The sequence below is a fragment of the Centruroides sculpturatus genome, unplaced genomic scaffold, assembly GCF_000671375.1.
Source record: "Centruroides sculpturatus isolate CEXI.00-Female unplaced genomic scaffold, Cexi_2.0 scaffold471, whole genome shotgun sequence".
NCBI lineage: Eukaryota > Metazoa > Arthropoda > Arachnida > Scorpiones > Buthidae > Centruroides > Centruroides sculpturatus.
This window is the reverse complement of record NW_019384689.1, coordinates 11,788-28,660: the sequence shown is the minus strand read 5'-3', so window position 1 is coordinate 28,660 and position 16,873 is coordinate 11,788. Positions and strand designations below refer to the sequence as shown.

General features: G+C 32.6%; 1 protein-coding gene across 1 annotated transcript in view; it reads right to left on the bottom strand.

The window, feature by feature from the left end:
* Positions 1–1,532, bottom strand: part of LOC111627124 (tyrosine-protein kinase Fyn-like) — a 29,751-nt gene extending 28,219 nt beyond the window's left edge. Inside the window, exons 1-2 of the mRNA XM_023370689.1 lie at positions 1,139–1,532; positions 289–382 (exon numbers count right to left, since the gene is read on the bottom strand). Of these exons, the coding sequence (XP_023226457.1) occupies positions 289–382; positions 1,139–1,532 (488 nt within the window). The remainder of the gene's footprint in view (positions 1–288; positions 383–1,138) is intronic.
* Between the last annotated feature and the right edge of the window lie 15,341 nt (positions 1,533–16,873).

The following is a 16,873-nucleotide window of genomic DNA, read 5'->3' as shown; positions in this document are numbered from 1 at the left end:
CCATTATGGCAGGACTGATCTGTAATAAAATCATCAAGGAAAGGGATAGAATGATGCCTCAACTCATATTATTCACAGTAAATTATGTCTTGGGCAGATTTGAACTAAATCCCCATAGAAGTAATTAAATACCTTATCACATAGTTGGAAAACTGTATGATGGTTTTAGCAGACAAAATCTGTTTCAAGATATTGTTTTCCTCTTGATAAGAAATGAGAAACAAGAGGAATTTGTTTATGGCTAAAACAGTATAATTTATTGATATATAATGAAATTCAAAAGCCTACCTTTCATCTAAAAGAATCAGATGATCTCCTTTTTTAAAATTCAGATCACCATCATCTCGAGCAGTGTAACTATATAAAGCTAACACTGTTTTATCTGAAATAAAAAGTAAATGAATTTAAAATAATTAAATAATTTAAAACATATTCTAAAATTGTATGTACCATAACATCAAATCTGACAACTCTGTGGTTGAACTCATAACAGAAATAACTACAAAATCATTTAATGCAATAAAGCACTTTTTGGGATCATTTCCTCTCATCGTCAGATCCAAATACTAAAATTTTAACTCTTAAAATCAAATAGAACATCTCTATTTGCTAGCATATCGTTCCTTATTACAATTAAAAACATAATAAAATTATACAAATAGATTAAGAGTAAGTACAATAGAGTCTCGAAAACTCGGCCTAATGTGGACCGAAAGGTGGCCAAGTTTGTGAAAATGCCGGGTTATCGGGAATGGGGTTAAAAAAAACTAAGTATGAGTGTTTCCTCAGAAAATACTGTACTGTATTTGTATGTATTGTTTACTTGAGAATACAACAGAGAATAAACTGCCCAAATACCCTTAAACAAAGGAAAAGTACGACCTTTATGAAGGCATAGAGCCTTTACTACATGAAAATGAAAATTAATGAATATGCTGTGTACAGTAATTTACCTGATAAGACAGACCCCAGAAAAATACTTTGAGGCATAAAGCTGTCTATAATGAAAATTAATTAACTAAGGATTTTTTTGGCCTGCCAGGGTGTGGCCGAGTTATCTGGAGTGCCGAGTTTTCGAGGCTCTACTGTACTATGAACAACCTATGAGCATGTCCTTTATCTAGTCCAAAACGGTCACCTACGCCTCTAAAGGATTCCTGATTTCCTAAAATCCATAAGGACAATAGGACAACCTTTTCTTTTTTTACCTCTATAATGGATGACCGTCCAATTTTCTTCGTTTCTTTTAAATTCAGAATCTGGCAAAGGTATTCAACGCTTTCACGCTGAAGTCTGAAGTGGCCTTTAAAATCCAGATCACTGTATCGAGGAATAATTTCCTCATAATAGTTTTGTATCCTGGCTTTTTTCCGCGGTTGCACCACAACAGAACTTGCCATTCCAGCAATTACTTCGTCGTCATGTTTACGCTTCCTAAATAAGACATTGTATCGCAAAAATGAATTCCTTTTAAAATTTTTCAAATTAAATAATTCGTTAAACATTCCAACAATTGCACTGAGAGCCGCCATTTTGGAACTGCAGCGCTGCCCCGTGTGCATTGTAAAAGACATTCAGCAGCGATCGCAGCGCTCTTGCAGCCTAAGCTGCAGTGCTGCTCCGCAGAGCTGAATTTAACAACAACCCGAAACTTTATCATTCTTGTAGAGCTTTTGTCAGTATATTCTGCTATTTTGTCTTCAGTGTATCTGTTGGCTCTCATAATATTTGGATGTGTTGGTCTGGTGCAAATCCAGTGCTCTAATTCATCCCAAAGATAGTTTGATTGAGTTAAGATCAGGACTCTGGAAAGTCCAATCCATGCATTAATTTTCATGTTCCCATTGTCTAACAGAAACCACAATATGCATTTCACATTATTGTCTTAAAATATGACATTATCCATTCCATAGAATTGCCAGCATTTTAATATCCAATGTTCAGATTGACAATGATCATGACTAGTGGGTCACAAATCTTACAGCAAAAAAAAGAGTCCCATACTATTAACTCCTCCTACTCCAGAGACATACCTGCATGTGTTTTTTTCTTAACTTGGCCAAAATACCATGGACATAAGCATTTTTTCCTTATTTTGCACATATTTATTTAGCCACTCCACTATGGTAAGGTATTATTGTACAGATGTTAGAACTGTTGTCTGGTAACACAGACAACCTCATAACCTCAACTGTTGAGGTTATGAAAACAAAATTATTTACTGATTTTAAAAACTCATGTTAAATGTGTTTCATGTGTTTTGTGTGATTTGTTTTTAACAATGTAAGTGAATTACTTTACAAAATTACCAAAATTAAACTAAGGTATTCTTCATTTAGTCACTTGTCACTAGTCAATAACAGCTACTATTAGGGTGTACAAAGACTTTTCAGTAGATAGTGCAGATGCATTAATATCATAACAAATTATTACACTGGTCAAATATCTATATATATATATATATATAGATATTTGACCAGTGTAATAATTTGTTATGATATTAATGCATCTGCACTATCTACTGAAAAGTCTTTGTACACCCTAATAGTAGCTGTTATTGACTAGTGACAAGTGACTAAATGAAGAATACCTTAGTTTAATTTTGGTAATTTTGTAAAGTAATTCACTTACATTGTTAAAAACAAATCACACAAAACACATGAAACACATTTAACATGAGTTTTTAAAATCAGTAAATAATTTTGTTTTCATAACCTCAACAGTTGAGGTTATGAGGTTGTCTGTGTTACCAGACAACAGTTCTAACATCTGTACAATAATACCTTACCATAGTGGAGTGGCTAAATAAATATGTGCAAAATAAGGAAAAAATGCTTATGTCCATGGTATTTTGGCCAAGTTAAGAAAAAAACACATGCAGGTATGTCTCTGGAGTAGGAGGAGTTAATAGTATGGGACTCTTTTTTTTGCTGTAAGATTTGTGACCCACTAGTCATGATCATTGTCAATCTGAACATTGGATATTAAAATGCTGGCAATTCTATGGAATGGATAATGTCATATTTTAAGACAATAATGTGAAATGCATATTGTGGTTTCTGTTAGACAATGGGAACATGAAAATTAATGCATGGATTGGACTTTCCAGAGTCCTGATCTTAACTCAATCAAACTATCTTTGGGATGAATTAGAGCACTGGATTTGCACCAGACCAACACATCCAAATATTATGAGAGCCAACAGATACACTGAAGACAAAATAGCAGAATATACTGACAAAAGCTCTACAAGAATGATAAAGTTTCGGGTTGTTGTTAAATTCAGCTCTGCGGAGCAGCACTGCAGCTTAGGCTGCAAGAGCGCTGCGATCGCTGCTGAATGTCTTTTACAATGCACACGGGGCAGCGCTGCAGTTCCAAAATGGCGGCTCTCAGTGCAATTGTTGGAATGTTTAACGAATTATTTAATTTGAAAAATTTTAAAAGGAATTCATTTTTGCGATACAATGTCTTATTTAGAAAGCGTAAACATGACGACGAAGTAATTGCTGGAATGGCAAGTTCTGTTGTGGTGCAACCGCGGAAAAAAGCCAGGATACAAAACTATTATGAGGAAATTATTCCTCGATACAGTGATCTGGATTTTAAAGGCCACTTCAGACTTCAGCGTGAAAGCGTTGAATACCTTTGCCAGATTCTGAATTTAAAAGAAACGAAGAAAATTGGACGGTCATCCATTATAGAGGTAAAAAAAGAAAAGGTTGTCCTATTGTCCTTATGGATTTTAGGAAATCAGGAATCCTTTAGAGGCGTAGGTGACCGTTTTGGACTAGATAAAGGACATNTTACAGGTAAAGTAGAATCTTGTTTTAACAGATTACTCAGGCTGCCAAAAATTATCCATTGTTCTGAGAATCCATTATATTACAAACCCAGAAAAATATCCATTTTTTTAACTCCCTACATATAAGAAATACCTGTACTTTAAATTATTCAGTTTATTCTTTACTCTATACAGTGGAACCCCAGTTAACGAACTTAATCCGTTCCGCGACTTCGTTCGTTAACCGAATTGTTCTTTAACGAAGCAATTTTTCCCGTAGAAATTAATGCAAATGCAATTAATCCGTTCTAGTCTCCGAAATTTTTGCGATTTTATTTGTAATATACAGTAATTTTCTTTGATGAAATTGTAAGAAAACGTAGTATGTATCATTACAGCAACAAACATGTAAACTTTGTTTAATAAACTAGCACTGTACATACCTTCGTTTGTTGTAGGTGGTGGCAGTAAAGTGGAGATATACGAACCTTAATGCTTAGAAGGGGAATCTCCTCCAAAAAATAACGGGTAGCACTTCATTGGAAGATTCTTTGAGTCGAAGTGTCTTTCGGTAAAAAAACCCACCAGTGGCTAAGTGGTCTTCGTACATTAAACATGGGGAGTTCGTTCGTGGGTTCGCACCTCGCTCAGACGGGCTGGCCATGTGGAGTTTTCCGGGTTTTCTCCACGTCTGTAACGCCTAAATAGGGGCCAGTTTCCCTTAAAAACACCTCCCAGAAGGCATTCCCCTAGGCAGATCGCCCAAGTGTTGCGTTGCCATAACTTAACAAACAAACAAACTCTTTCCGTAAGGAACAAGAAATTGATCTAAAGTTGATTGTCTTACTCTTTTAATCAAAATTTTTCTCAAATGCGATAACGCATTGTAGTTTATATTGCGTTGTCGTTTTCTATTGCCACTATGACTTTTTTCTTTCTTGGATGCCATATTGATTAAATATATAAATCACAAAACTGAAAAAAGAAGTATAGCACAAACACTCGGAAAAGCAATGCTTAACTTGCGCATGCCTAACACCAACTAAAATTTGACACAAAATACCGTTACGTTCGTTATCCGAGACAAATTTTTTGCAAAATAAAAGTTCGTTAACCGATTTGGTCGTTAACCAGGACGTTCGTTAACCGGAGTTCCACTGTATAAACATGTATGTTACAAGAATGTATTTATGTAATGTAATGTACTGTAATCAAGAATGTAATGTATTTACACATACTGTACAACAAAGCTGATGAAAATTGTATATACCAGAAGTGATCAAGCAAAAGTTCAGTGGGAACCGAAATGTAGGTTTTGCAAAATGCATGGGAGCCACAGTTCTGTACTTTTTTATTCTGTACCACAATTCTGTACCTCGATTTTATTAAATAATATAAATATAATATAAAACAAATATTGAATTTTTTTAATAAACATATTTTCACAAAATTGTGGAAATAAAATTGTAAAAATAATAATAAAAAGCAGAAATTACCACTTTCGGCAAAACTCAAAAAGAGCCACATTTGTCTACGTCTGGTATATACCATAAGCACAAAACAGGTCAATTATGTATGCTCATTAGCACTTCACTTGACTTCACAATTTGTTAAAACACTAATCCATGTCGGTTGGTTTTGAGGCTACTTTTTTACCTATTGAACACAACAACCACTTAATATTAGCAATATCATGTACAACCTGTTTGTTTATGCTGAAACTCATCAGAAAAGTCTTCATGCCTTGTTAAGACTCTGTGACCTTGATTTGGGCCAGCGTCAATATTCACCGGGTGGCTTCTCAATCAGCTTGCTGACTCTTTTCATACAATTCTTTAATTGTATGAGAGAAATTTGGCAATTGTGAAATTTTTTTTAACCTCTACCGACCCAGAATAAAAAAACAAGGATGAAGAACAAAACCACTTTATTTGTATAAGATAGTTACAGTCTTTACCTATTTTTCCACATAATTGCCTTGTCGATTCAGGCAGACATCATACCGTGACACCAGCTTTTGTATACTCATGTAGAAGAATGTTGTCACCAGGCCATTCAGCCAACCTTTAACACCATCAGTCAGCGGTATAGTGTAGACCTTGAAATTTGAGGAAACTCCTCACTGAGCTCAGAAATCGTGAACCGATGCCTTTCTCGCACCAATTGATCCACTTTGTCTGCCAGATCGTCGCTCATCCCACACTTCTTCCCTTGACCACCCTCATCATAAACGTTGTCATGTCCTTGTTTGAATTTCCTGCACCATTCACGTACACATTCATAGCTCATGAGATTCTCACCATACACATTATACATTTTTTGATGAATTTCACCTCCATTCAGCCTTTTCCCCTGTAGAAATTGAATTACTGCTCATATTTCAAGACTGGATTGGCGGCATCATGTTTACGTGTTTACTGCAGAGTAGCAAATGTCTAAAATAGCTTGGTACAATGCTAAGTGGTGAGGGAATATACTACTTACTAGGTGTGCAACCCTGTCCCCGTCTCACATGCTTCCAATTTTTTTTTCATGCGTTAGTGAAAAAGACATTTAAAAAAAAAATAACCTTCATACATATCTCAAATGTAACAAGTGCATCATTGAACTCTACAAATTCCTGGAAACACCCAAATATTAGTTAGTTAATATTTGAGTAGTTTGTTACATAGGGAGTCACTGAAATTTTTTGTATTGTTTCTATTTTATATTATTTTTTAATCAATGATNCATATCTCAAATGTAACAAGTGCATCATTGAACTCTACAAATTCCTGGAAACACCCAAATATTAGTTAGTTAATATTTGAGTAGTTTGTTACATAGGGAGTCACTGAAATTTTTTGTATTGTTTCTATTTTATATTATTTTTTAATCAATGATAAAAATGATATAAAACAGAAACAATACAAAAAATTTGTCCTTACTTAGTAAACACAAACATATTCTACATATCTGGTAAATTTTATCTGTATACATTTTCTTCAACATATTGGATAATGCTCTGCTTAAACACATCTTTATAGGAAATTTGTCTGCTGGACATATTCACTTCATTTGCTATAGTTCAAAAGACCATCAAACTGTTTCACAACCAAAACAGTAGAACAAATGTATATCATGTCTATACTAATACAGTGGAGGATTGGTTATCGAACAGTTCAATTAATGAACAAATTGGATAATGAACACTTTCAAACAACTTTCAACTTTCATGAAAGTTTTTTATGTTTGGACAACGAACACCTCACAGAAGAGCAATGTAAGAAGCAATGTAAAATAATGAATACCAATTGGTCTTCCCTTGTCTTCAGGCAACAACTCAAAAATTTTTGGAGCACGGGAGACGTCGACATCGATGCTCAACCCGGTATATTCTGATTGGATGGTATTCCTCCAAACTTTGAAACTCTCTCCCTTGTAATTCCAGCTTTTTATTTTTCTGACAGATACAATTTTTTTATAGTATTTGCGAGACTGTTGGGCAGACACTCATTAAGTTTTGTGTCAGTTTTTATTTCCAAAAGGTGAGAATATAATAGCAAAGATAGAGTGGACAGAAGATGTCAGATGTTGCTGGTCAGTATGGCTCGAACAGGTCTACAGTAGGCCGCAGATCAATCTTATCTAGGAAACATATAGTATAATCAAGAAGTCTCAAGCAGCTAAAAAAGTAACAAAAATCACATCTGAGAAATAAAGAACATTGAAGAGCTCATAATGGAGCCTGAAACTGATCTGATGACAGAACGCCAAGAACTCTTGAATGAACAACACCAAGAAACTCAGCGAGATATGTTTTCTTCTGGAAAAGAGGATTAATGCTGTTATCTGCTATTAAAGATCTTTTGAAGAAGTGGGAAGATGTCAGAACAACAGTCTTAGAATGGCATCCAAACCAAGTTGAGGTTAATAGGCTTAGGGATCTCTACAACGACAATGCTATTAATTACTTCTGAAAAATCCTGAAGAGAGAAAAGCAATCGACATTAGACAGATTCTTTAACCGTCACAAATGGAAAAAACATGACTAATAAAAATGCAGGACTGCGTATACATGTATTTTTATTATTACATATAAATAAATGTAGTAAGAAAGTATATATATTTTATTTTTGAAGTTTCCAGAACAAATTAATCAAATTCCCATAAAAACTTATGGTAAATCGATAATTTGTTAATGAACAATTTGGATAGCAAACAAAGTCTTGGAATGGATTATGTTCATTAACCGATCACCCACTGTACTGTAACACACAAGCAGCTGAGCAGAGTGAAGAGCAAACAATATAAACAAGGTTGCATTAAGTCAACTTTTTGCCTGATTCTAACGTGCACCACAATTTTTGACACCAGAGAAGTCCAAACAAAAAAGGTGCACATTAGAATCGAAAAAACAGTAATAATCTTAAATCATAATGGCCTACATAAGAGCAACTAAAATGAAGTGCAAATGCATGAAAATAAAATAGAATATAAGACTTTATGAAGTGATAAAATAAGCAATTTAACAATAAAAAAAGATTTTTAAACTATTTAATTAATTAAACAATAAATAGTATACAAACATTCTATTTAATCAAATTTAAGAAGTACATTAATTATGAAAGAAAACTAGTTTCATTTTATAAAATTACAAGAGAATCTATCAGATTTTAAACATAATCAACCAAACTCAACTTTATATTACATTATTTAATAGTGAAAATATTTCAACTTACTTTTAATATATATAAAGTCTAATAAAATGAATAAATATATATATTTAAAAAATCTTGATATTGAGAAATTTACTTTAGTTTTAAGAAAATAATGATAATATCGTACAAGGAACAGTAAAATCATTTGCAGAAGGGGAAGTTCCACAAGATTTGTGGAAACGTAACATTTCCTTCCTGTCAAATACAAATAAAAACCAAAAAATAATTATACATGGCATTATAAAGTATTTTTAATTATCCAAGTGTAATTTCAAAATTGTTTAAGTATAAAATTATTTTAAATTTTTATAAATATAATTTCTTCTTAAATATATTTTATTGCCTGATTTAGCATTGTATGTGGGAAAAACTTTTAAACATCAATTTAATAACTTAAAATATAATAAATATATAATAGGAAGATTTACATGAATGTATTTTATACAAAAAGCTGCACTTAATAATTTTAATTACTTACTAATTCTTTATTAATTTTATTATTGAATACAGAGATACTATCTGATAATTTAAATATATTTAATTATCTATGTGTTTATCTATACTTGATTAAGTAGGGTAAAACTGAATGAATCATTGCATATAAAAATAATTTAATTAATATTAAGTATTTTTTAAAAATCAGAAATAATAATATTAATTAATTTTAAATTCTTGAATTTTTTTTGGTTTAAAATTATTCATGATGTATGAATCTCTGAAGTTGAGCATATAAGTTAAACACTACATTGTATAAAAACTCTGATAAATTAAGTCTGTTGACATTCTTCATCTTTGTAGGCAAGTTAAGTTAACATAAGTCATCTACTTAAGTTTACACAATATGACTATTGCCAAATATTGTTGCACCCAAAAACATACCAACAACATTCAAATGCATTGGAATATGACCTGCAAGTCATATTGAGCATGTGCAAGAACATTCATTCCTGTTGAGAGTAGTGAGAATGCTAACATGAGTCTGATTGCAACAATTTCATTTGATGATGCAACAATAAGCAATAGATTAAATTTTCTACAACACAGTTGCAACCTGTGAAACCAACATGGTCCACAAATTACAAGTTTGTTCAAACAAGGCAAATCTGCACATATTGCAGTTTCAAGCAATAAAATATTAGCAATAGTTGTGTCATGTAAACCAACCTTAATTGTCACAGTGTGATGCTAAGTATTCCTGTCTAGATTAACAAATCATTCCCGATCAAATATATGGACCACATAACAGTTTGGATTAGATTCCTTGTGCTCTTTTGGGAGCATCAATGTCTGGCTCACAGTTAAGAATAGATTCTCTGAGTAAGAAATATCTTTTTGGAAAATCTCCAGATCATGACTTTCAAAATTAGGAGGATGCAATCAATTGTGCAAACTGAGCACAAATATCTTTTTACATTTTAATAGCTCTTCCATTTAACACCATTGATTTCTTTCAGCATATCTCTGTAATAATTAGTGCATAAACACTTATTTGACTACAACAAAATAAATCCAAATTGCTTTTCTTTTAGATGAACATTTTCTAAAACATTTTTAAAACTTGAGCAATTTCAGATTAAATTCATCATCTGGTCAGCTAAAACTAAAAATTCAATTTTTGAATATTTTCAATCTAGAGAAAGCAATTTGATTGGCTTTTACATTTGAGGAATTCCTTAATGAAATAAGACAATTTTTTGCATTATAGAAACAAATATAACTAGACATTCTCCTCTTTCCTTTAAAGGCTACTGAAAGATATTTTATCTGTATATTAATTTAAAAAAATCATTCAATAAATTACAAAAACTTACAATTAAAAACAGCAGATATATGCAGACAGAACTGTTATATGAATCAGTTAAATATTTATCAATTTTTGATCATTTTATCACATTTTATTTTATCAAAATTAAACAAAAAAATAAAATTTTATCTACAATCAAATAAATACATTACTATATGCATAGACAGAAATTTATCTAAAATATCTAACTGATTTTTTAAAATAAATATTACAAAAAGGATATTGGTTACACAAATACATTAGTTTCCAAAGTTATGCATCAAGGAGGAGGCGTTGCAATCAAATGAAACTTTATTGGTGCAAACATAATGAAAACAGTAATAAGTGATTACAATATTGTAGCAAAGGCATAATTTCCTGGGGAACAATTATATAATTTAAAGGAATCTTAAATACTGTACTTCTTGCCTGGATGCATATGACAATACAGTTGGACATGGAGACATGCTATCCTGTAACAGATTTTTTTCACAAATGTTGCAACTGTTGCTCCAGATTCCCCTGACACTTGTAGATAACAAAAGCTGTCATCTCATCTGGTCCCGTAAATGCTCAAAAGGCAACAAATTTGGACATCAGGCAGGCTAAGAAACATGACATGATAGAGACACTTCTGGGACACATGAATATGTGCAACTAAGTATTATCTTGCTGGAAAATGGCTATTTGCAGCCTTGCCATAAAAGGCAACACAAGAATACAGAATTTTCTGAACGCCATCAATGTATCTTGCACCACTACTATCATATATGAGTTGGCTCCCAGCCAGCATGTTAGCAGTGGGGGGGTTTGAAGCAATTAACAGTGGTCCTCCATTCACTAACACAATAGAAGTCTGTTCCCAATCAAAATTATACAATAAGTTACAGAAACATCACTGAGCATAGCACAATGATGTTAGGCTGAGGTAAACCTTAAGCCCTGGTCACACTATGCGATTTCCAGCCGTGCAGGCGACTTCAACTGCAACGGATGTTCCCATTAACTAGTAATCCCCCCTTGAAAACCAGCGTGACTGCAACTGCAACTAGAAACAAAAAGTTTGTTCTACTCGCGACAATTGCAAACGCACATCCAATCAACAAACACCTTTGTGCCACATCATACAGTGACAACACTGAAAATAGTTCATCATCATGGCGGATAGTTAGAGGATTAATACTTTTAAGAATCGAGATTGAGCGAGCTTATTCAGGCTCGCGAATACCCGTGGGATTTTAATTCTTCGTTTTATCAAAGATTTTATCTTTTTGTGTATTCTCGCCAGCTCTATCAAAATAATCGCCTTTTTTCTTTTATTTATTCCAGAAAAGGAACTGCTTGCTATTTTAATAAGAAAAGTGGCTAAAATTCCATAAATACTCTGAAGTAGAACTGTTTTTGGACACATACTAGTCTAAAAATTTTTGGCCTAAGTGAAACATTTTGGGATGTGATTAGAATAGGCATTCAGAGCATATTAAAATGCTGAGTAAATTAATCAATTAAAAGATTTTCCTACCTTGTTATCAGAGAGCTTCATAAATAAAATCTTTGTTTTCTATATACCAGACATGGGCAAATGCGGCTATTGCTGAAAGTGTTAATTTCTGCTTTTTATTATTATTTTTACAATTTTATTTCCACAATTTTGTGAAAATATGTTTATTAAAAAAATTCAATATTTGTTTTATATTACATAATAAAATTAGAGTACAGAATAAAAATGTACAGAACTGCAGCTCCCATGCATTTTGCAAAACGCATTTTGGCTCCCACTGAACTCTTGCTTGCCCACCCCTGCTATATACAGTAGTAAGATATAAATTCTCATCAATTAAATACTGTACATTGCTTTAAATAACAGAAAAATTTATCAGTTTATATCAACATCTTTAAACTGATTTATTGGTTAAACCAAACAAAGTGCTAATAATTTGGCACTTTGTTTGGTTTAATATTAAAGAAAACTTTTCAAAATTTTGGGAATTATGTTGCCTAATTCCTCATTCTTCAGGTTATGACTAGTAATATTACGGTCGTTTGATTAGTATTAATTAGGTAATTTGGATAATTTTTCACTTGGTAAAAGATAATAATTATCTAATTAAATTTCCATAAGTATTGAATTATTGATACATTTTCCAATTCCAAAAAGTAATCCATATCTAATAAAAATGATAATGTGATAATGATAAAACTGAAATAACAGAAAAAAATATAAATTATATCACATAATAAATATGTCAGTTTGCTTTTAAACATATTAATTAGTAGCAAACAGATAGTAATATTTGATGTTAGGATGCAATCACATTTCTTAACTCCTCTCAATGCGTGCATGGCATGGCAAAGCAGTTTTAATTAATATAGCCAGATAAGCAAGCTAATGACATAATTCATTTCATTTGAAATATTCAGCTGTATTATAGCCACTTTATCAGACAATGAACCCAATATGATTTCCTTCATTTGTCATGCTTTCTTATATTTTTTTATATAAAGCCAATTGATAGAGGCCAGTAATCTATATCTATATATATATATATATATATATATATATAAAAATGGACATGTATGTCCCTATATTTCACTTTTTCGCCAAAACTACACATTGCACGTGAATGGTGTTTGTATGTGGTGGTAGCCCCAAGTCTCCATTCGTGCATAGGGTTGGTTGCGTCTCGATAGCTATAAGGGTGCGGGAGATATGAGGCTAAAAGTAGTTGAAAGTGGCTTTCTATTTCGAATGTTTTGTTCGAATTTGTTCGAATTAAATTCAAACATAAAATTCGAATATTGGTTCGATTATAGAACGATTGTAAACGTTCCAGAAACGTTGAAAATAGTTTGTTTGACTAAACGTAAAAATTCTCTAATTAGTCTGGAAACGGGAGACCTAATTCTTGCATTCTGTGAAAACGGGTAAGATTAGCTATAATGTAATTATCTTAATCTTCGCTATCGTTACTTTTTGCCCAGCGAAGCGAGTCCTTGCAGCTAGATTCTAGATTACTTAGAAAAACAGTCTTTTATATATATAAACAACTATATTACATACAAATAAAAACCCAGCGAAGCAGGTCCTTGCAGCTAGTAGTATATAAAATCTGTTGGGAATGTGATTATCTATTTCAGTTTTCATATAGGAACTCACACAGATATCACAATAAAAGAGAATTGGAATAATTTTTGGCTGCAAACAATCTGTTGTAGACAATCACCTAAGTTCTCACATACAAAAAAAAAAAACATTGTTCAATATTATTTCTCTTAAATTTTCTCACTCCATTCTAGCTTTGATAACAGATTTCCATAATTGGAGTAATGTTTATAATAATTACATATCACTACAGCTGTAAAAGAATCTGAACTATAATTCGTGAAATCATAAAACATATTTAAATTACTGTTCGCTTACCTTGTACTGCAATCTCTTTCATCAAAATAATATATTGCTGCTTCAGTTAATTGTACAATACATCAAATTCTTCAAGTTCATTTTTTTAATACATCACTTCTGCCTCAAAACTGCCATTTCTAGTGAAGAGTTTATACTTAGCATCAGCATCTTACATCAATTAGTTTACACCAGCGTTTCTCAAAGTAGGCAATAATGCCCCCTTGTTGGCGATGAGTAAATCTAGGGGGTGCTGGAGGCAGGGTATCGAACGGTGTCCAAAGGCAAAATTGGGGTCACTGAAAGCCATTCCCTTTCCTCTGTTAAACTGATAAGAGGAAACATTGCATTTAATGGTTTCCAGATGTAGAGAACAATGTACGGTAAGGGCACAAAGTGTGAGATTCATAGAAAAATTTCCTAAGAATATTTCCAATTCTTTCTCACACAAGAGAAAATGGGTTAGGAGGCATTGGGTATAACTTTATGGAACAAAGGGGGCGGTGGATCAAAAAACTTTGGGAATCACTGGTTTACACTCTCAACATAAACTCTGATAGATCAGAGCTTACTCATATTGAACAGAGCACTTATGCAGGGTTCTCCACTGAAGTTCAGTGCAGTTCTGCATTAATCTATCAAAACATCTGCACCAAATTGTTGACCAGTCAATAGTGGCCCGAATGCTTAACAGATGCAGGAACAGAGAATTATCAGGCTTAAAATGCTGATAAATTTAGGAAATTAGTTTTACCAGGAAAGTTGTTAGATTGAATGAGACTAAATTGGTCTGTGTACCAAATTTGAACAAAGGTGTTAGAGGGATCATTTTATGCATCAAGTCTGCCTGATAATCACAGAGAACCAATTTAGCAAAAAAATTCAGAAGGCAATATAGCTTTACAACTGGGTGTCTGTGGGATCAAAGGGCAGGACAATCTACCTAATTTTGGCAGCAACCAAAAAAATCCAGCAATGACTCACACAACTTTTCCAGCTATTATGAGATTTTATTTAAAAAAATAATTGAAATATTATCAATCATAAAAAAATAAAATTGTCTGTGGCACCATTTGTTATAAGATTTTATTATAAAAAACTTTTTATATTATTAATTTTTATAATATGACAAAAAGCTTAGTTTAGAGAATAATGACAAGTTTTATAAAAAATTGTAAATGCTAAGAGTAAAACCTTCATAAGTCCGACCCCTCAAGATATGGCACGACCCCACTCTAGCTTTCCACTGCCTTGATCTTTAACCATCAAAATTTAATAGCATAAATACCCTTATATAGAAGTTACCATGCAAAATTTAAATTCTTAATCTTTACCACATCTTGAGTTATTAAACAAAATAGACACCAACATAGATGGAATTTTTTCCCTAATTTTTTTTTTTTTTTGACATTTTTGGGTTCAGGGGTCTTAAAACATGGAGACTTGCAAATTTGATATTCTACTTTCCCTTGTTATGTATACATAACAACCAGAAAAGTAAAATGACAAGATCAAGCAAAGCTCATCCACCATTTGCTTTCTATTAATTTGTTTGAGTTTATTTCCCAGACAAAACAGAAAAAGAGATGATCAGTATGTCCAATACCTACAGAGGGGCCAGGAATAGACATAATAAAAAGTGTGCAAACAAAAAAAAAAAATGTTTTGTAAATCAAGTTGCTATTTTACTAGGAAGAGAAAGCTACCCGTCCAAACAGAAATTTGGTCCCTTTATCTTGAATCTATTGTTTTCGGGCTTTGTTCGAGCATTGCTGCATTAAAGTATAAATCTAAAATCTTAACACCAGCACTTACAAGAATGCAAGAGAAAGTACACAGAAAGAACACGGATTCATCAATCAAAAGATTTCCATCTGTTGACGACGGCTCCATCACGCACGAGCCGAAAATTTATAATAGAGAGACTTAAAGTTACTAAGCAAAGAATATCCAGAAATATGTAAGCCCCGAAGAACCACACTTCGGGACTTTGCTATTTCTGGTACGTTAATACTAAAATAAAAAGTAACACGGAGAGAGGGAGCATCCCCGTCCGACTCCCTTTTCAAGAAGAAGGGGTCGGCAAAACGGTCATTAATTGTAACCCGACAACGAGCCCAAAAATACACAATTTTGATAGTACTACGATCTTTGCGTCACTCATCCCCGATAGTAAATATATATAAATCACACACTGTATATATATAAATATAGAGTGGTTTAAAAGTCCATTGTAGGGAGGTTGCTTAAAAAACGGCTAACAACACTGGTCATTCCCATCGCGGGGCTCATTTCGTGCATTACAAGAGCACAAATAGCAATCAAATGTAAAACATGCAACATCAAACACGTATTTTGTGTCCCGACGCAACTATTCTTTCAACAGTTGCTAGACAGAGAGTTTTTCAGCATTTTGTCGACTCTGTCCGAGCCTCATACAATTATCCCGTCAGTACAACAAAATGTACGAAACATCAATAATAAGCACGTGGTAACCAGCACTACGTGAAATGTTGCCATCTCATCACCGGTGACCGAAATAAATTTATAATTTTTCCAATTAACTCAAAATTTAGTATTTTACATATATAAAAACTGATATAAATATAAATTTTTTCATAAAAAGTTCACACCAAGCAATTGTACGTTTTCGCTGTAATAGATCACAGCAGAGTCGGTAGATTAACTACCGATCATAGTCATTTCGTCCAGTTTTATTCTTAGATAATTTGCTGAAATAAATTCAGAAAAAAATGAAGATTTTATGATTGTTCGTTTAAAACAAACAGAACTTATTTTAAATACTACGCAGACACAGTAAACAAACTGAAAATCAGAGTCTTTTAAAAATATACAAATATTTCATACCTTTGAATTTTATGTATTACTAGCTGCAAGATCCCGCTTCGCTGGGTTTTTATTTGTATGTAATATAGTTGTTTATATATAAACATATATATATATAGTTTGTTGTGGAACATTTTAAAGAAATAAATGGTGATCGCTCCGAAATATTTTTGGAAAATGACTGTCTTTTTATTTATTGTTTATATATATAAAAGACTGTTTTTCTAAGTAATCTAGAATCTAGCTGCAAGGACCCGCTTGGCTGGGCAAAAAGTAACGATAGTGAAGATTAAGATAATTACATTATAGCTAATCTTACCCGTTTTCACAGAATGCAAGAATTAGGTCCCCCGTTTCCA